Source organism: Telopea speciosissima, chromosome 4 (genome assembly GCF_018873765.1).
Source record: "Telopea speciosissima isolate NSW1024214 ecotype Mountain lineage chromosome 4, Tspe_v1, whole genome shotgun sequence".
Classification (NCBI taxonomy): Eukaryota; Viridiplantae; Streptophyta; class Magnoliopsida; order Proteales; family Proteaceae; genus Telopea; species Telopea speciosissima.
This window is the reverse complement of record NC_057919.1, coordinates 12,497,240-12,501,589: the sequence shown is the minus strand read 5'-3', so window position 1 is coordinate 12,501,589 and position 4,350 is coordinate 12,497,240. Positions and strand designations below refer to the sequence as shown.

At 45.0% G+C, this 4,350-nt stretch overlaps 1 protein-coding gene across 1 annotated transcript; it reads right to left on the bottom strand.

Moving 5' to 3' along the window:
• Positions 1 to 770: 770 nt before the first annotated feature.
• On the bottom strand, positions 771 to 3,989 carry LOC122658976 (receptor-like protein kinase 7). The gene is made up of 2 exons (XM_043854145.1): positions 1,289 to 3,989; positions 771 to 1,192 (listed from the first exon to the last, which is right to left on the bottom strand). The coding sequence occupies exons 1-2, from the start codon at positions 3,924 to 3,926 to the stop codon at positions 771 to 773; spliced, it is 3,060 nt and encodes a 1,019-aa protein (XP_043710080.1). The 5' UTR covers positions 3,927 to 3,989.
• Between the last annotated feature and the right edge of the window lie 361 nt (positions 3,990 to 4,350).

Sequence of the window (4,350 nt, the reverse complement as noted above, 5' to 3'; positions counted from 1 at the left end):
TTGTTTGCCTTCGAAGAGGACTTCTTTGCACCTCACGAAGCCCCTATTGGCTCGAGCCAGATCAGGAAGAATCAGGTTCAATCTCAATGGGTAGCTTATTTTGTTTGTTAATGCTCTTTAGACTACAACAAAAATTGCAAAATAACGAATTTGTATCCTCTCAATTTGTCTGCCCGTACTTAACATCAAGTACATCTAAAAGAGGGGGCGATAAAAATCCGCAAAATAACTGACCATGGAGCTGAGAATCTGGGGCATCTTCATTTGTTATTGCACCCCTACAATTAGAACAACTTTTCTCAGAAAAATATCACCTCAATTTGTTTGCCCATCAATTTCCTCAATTCCCTTTAATAGAGGGAGGTGGATCCCACCTCGGGTAGTGTGTTCGAGCAGGGGATAAGGTGTTCATTTCTATCCCCCTATTAGATAGAATTGAGGAAATTAAAAGGCAGACAAATTGAGGGGATAAAGATCTCACCTTCTCTGCTTTCGCACTTCCTTATGAGAATATGAATCTATATATATACAGGGAAAAAAGAAGGCTCAACATATTTATCTGAGAGGTTTTTAAAACAAAAAAAACAAAAACCAACTGCCGCCGACGTGTGTTTTACAGTTTACAGCCAAAAAGCCACCATTAATTCCGATCCCCTTATTTAATTTTGCTTCAGGGGCTCCGACAGTGCTTCTCCTCATCTTCCACATCCAAATCCCCCCTGTTACTCTCTTTTTCTTACTACTGTTTTTTTTTTTTCTTTTTTTAAAAATTAATCCACTAATACTCTCTTTTTCTTACTACTGTAATTTTTACTGAAAATGGTACTAGTAGTATTAGAGCAATGGTCATCTTCTTTTGTGACGGCAATGCTAATGAGTTTGCAAGGCTCAGCGTCCTCCAACATCTGAACCACCGTTCTCATGGACGGCCTAACCGTCGGTAGCCTCGCCGTACACAGCGTCGCAATCTTCAACACCTTCACAGCGTCTTCCTTGAACTCAGATATGTTTGGATCCACCATCCCCATCACGCGCTCTCTGCTTCCAACCCTTCCGTTCACCCAGTAAACTATGTCCTTGTTGTCTCCGAATTCCGGCTCCAGTGGCCTCTTCCCTGTCACCAGCTCCATTAACACCACCCCGAAGCTGTACACATCGCTCTTCTCATTCACTTTGCTCGTGTACGCGTACTCTGCATCCATTTATATAAAAAAAAAAGTGTTAAGAATTAACAAAACAAATGAAATTAAGATTTAACCACCCCAAAAAAAAAAAAAAAAAAACTCACCAGGGGCGATGTAACCGTGAGTGCCGGCGATGACAGGGGTGGAAGACGAGTCTTTGGTGGCGCCGCTCGCCTGAACGATCTTGGCGAGTCCGAAATCGGCGATTCGGGGCTTCAAGAACTCGTCTAGTAATATGTTGCTAGACTTCACGTCACGGTGTATCACCGGCCTCTCGCACCCGTGGTGCAGATACTCCAACCCCATGGCTGCCCCCACAGCGATCTCGTAACGCGCCTCCCAATCCATCTCCACCTTCTGACACGTGTGCAGACGGTCCCATAAGCTCCCGTTGGGCAAGTACTCGTACACCAATAGACTGGAATCTTCGCTCGTGATACTGCAATACAACTTCACCACGTTTACGTGGCGTATAGAACTCAGCGTCGCCACCTCCGCCTCGAACTCCTTCTCTAATCCGCTCCTCCGCTTCAGCATCGCCGTGCTGCTCCTGTTGCTTCTCCGATCGCCTGATTCTGTACTATTATTCCATATGTGTTTCACTGCCAGTTTTCTACCATCGCCCACTACCACTTTATAAACGTTGCCGGACCCACCTTTCCCGATCAAATTCTCCTGTTTGATCGAATCCAATATATCGTGTTCGTTGAAGCTCATCACATGGAACGATTTCACATCCCAAGAAGAATCCCTCCACAATGTAAGGTCCTGATTTTCTTTCTGCTTCTTCTTCAGGAAAAAGAAGCAACCCACTGAGACCACCAATACGGCTGCTCCCACTACGAAGCAAGATACAATCGTTCCGATCGCCACTTTTCGGGAATCCGATGAACAACGCCGGAAATAATTGATCTTCGAGCTACAGAGACCGGGGTTTCCGGCGAAGCTACCGTTATATGCGTTTATAGAGAGTGACTGCGGTATTGAACCGCTTAACTGGTTGTTGGACAAGTCGAGGAGGCTTAGCTTCGGGGATGATAAACTCGAAGGGATTTGTCCCGAGAGCTCGTTGTCCGATAGGTTTAACGAATTGAGCGACGGTAATGAACCCAGAGACGAAGGAATAGAACCTGAGAGTGAATTTGCTGCTAAGTTTATCTCATTGAGAGACTTGCATGAGCCTAAAGAGATCGGGATCGATCCAGAGAGTTGGTTGTTCTGTAAATATAGACGATTGAGATTCTGTAGCTCTCCGATACTCGACGGTATCTCGCCGGAAATCTCATTAGAGCTCAAGTCGATCGAACCCAGAAAAGATGCTTCTGTGATTTCGGAGGGTAAGTTCCCGGAAAATCTATTGCTTCCTAGGGATAACTGACCGAGGGATTTGGCGTTTGCAATTTCAGATGTCAGAGGACCTTCGAATTGGTTCATGGTGAGATCGATGATGTAGACATTCGGCAAACCCCACAACCCTGCAGGTACGGTACCGGAAAGAGAGTTGATGTTCACCCGAAAGCGAACCATTGAGGTACAATTCGCATAGTTGGCTGGGATTTGTCCAGTGAAATTGTTCTGCAACATGAGCAATCCCCTCATCTTGCCGTTCTTACACATCTCCGGCGGAATCGGACCTGTCAAATAGTTCTCGGAGACATCGATGAAATCGAAGTCTGCCCAAGACCCAAGTTTCTGAGGGAGAGGGCCGGTGAACTGATTGTTGTAGAGCGAGAGGTTCACAAGATGCTTGAAATCTCCGAATTCCTCTGGGACCCCACCTGAGAATTGATTGTCGAAGAGCTGTAGAGAGACAAGCTGGGTTAAGGATCTCAGTTCTGAGAGGTCACCTTCGAGATGATTACCTGAGGCGTCCAAGTTATTGAGACTGGTGAGGTTTCCGAATCCAGGTGGGAATTTCCCGGTCAGTTCGTTACTATACAGCTCCAGTTGCCACAGCTTCGTAAGCTTCACGATATCTGCCGGAATCTCGCCAGATAGAAAATTGTAAGCGAGTTCTAGGTTGATGAGCCCTGTGAGATTCCCGATACCCTTTGGAATCTCTCCTTCGATGCTGCAATTTGTGAGATACAGCCAATACAATTTCTTCAGCTTCAAAACCTCCATAGGGAATGGAGCCCTGTCGAAGATATTATCCCCAACACTCAAAAGGGCTAGATTTGTCATGTTCGCCAATGAACTCCATGGAAAAGGACCAGATAACCCACTGTTATTCAAACACAGGAGCTCTAACTGTGTGAGAGTGGACAAATCAGGGACTGCTCCTAAGAAGGAATTAGACTCGAGATTTAAGTAGCGCAAGTGACTGCAATTCCTCAAACCGTCTGCAATAGTTCCATACAGGAAGTTCAATCCGAGATCCAATTTCTGCAGGGATTGAAGTTGGCAGAGAGAATCAACAGGAAGAACTCCAACCAGATTTCTGTTACCCAGTTCAATACTAATTACCGATCCCCCAGAGTTGCAGTAAACTCCGGTGAAATTGCAAGGGTTATTGTTTGACGTCCATGAATCGAAGACATGAGTGTTGGATTTCTGAAACGCAGCCTTGAATTTCATCAGGATATCAAGATCGTCTGATTGGCTGACACAGAAAAGAGATAGGAAGAAGAAAAGGAAGAGAGGTGGAAAAGATAACCGGCGAGAGACTCGTCGCCGGGGAAAACCAGTCGCCGACATGGCGGGCGTTGAAGGAGGAGAAGGACAGAGAAAGACCCTTCTCATCTTGGTCTATACTTAAGGAAGACTAATAATTGAGGAAGTGAGACAAAATAGAGTCTGGCATTTGAAGCGTAGATCCAGCGATCATGTTCACACCCGTGGAAATCGTAATCCAGTAATCCACTCTCTTCTTCTTCCTCAATCCTCACTCCTCTTAATCTTCAGAGGAGTCATTAAAATCACTAAAATCAATTCTTTCTTATCTATATGTTGTTACCAACATCGTTGAATAGTTGAAGGATTAAAAATGAGATACAAATTTGATTTTGATAATGATGATGGAATGAACAGGAGAGGAATGTCGTCCAGTGTTGCAGGTCCGGCGGAAGCTTCTGGCCGCCATCATTGACTTAACAAATCCAATATCTATTTACTTTTTTACCCGTGAATATTAGGTATTTTCTACGTGGCGGAAAGTGGCTCATGT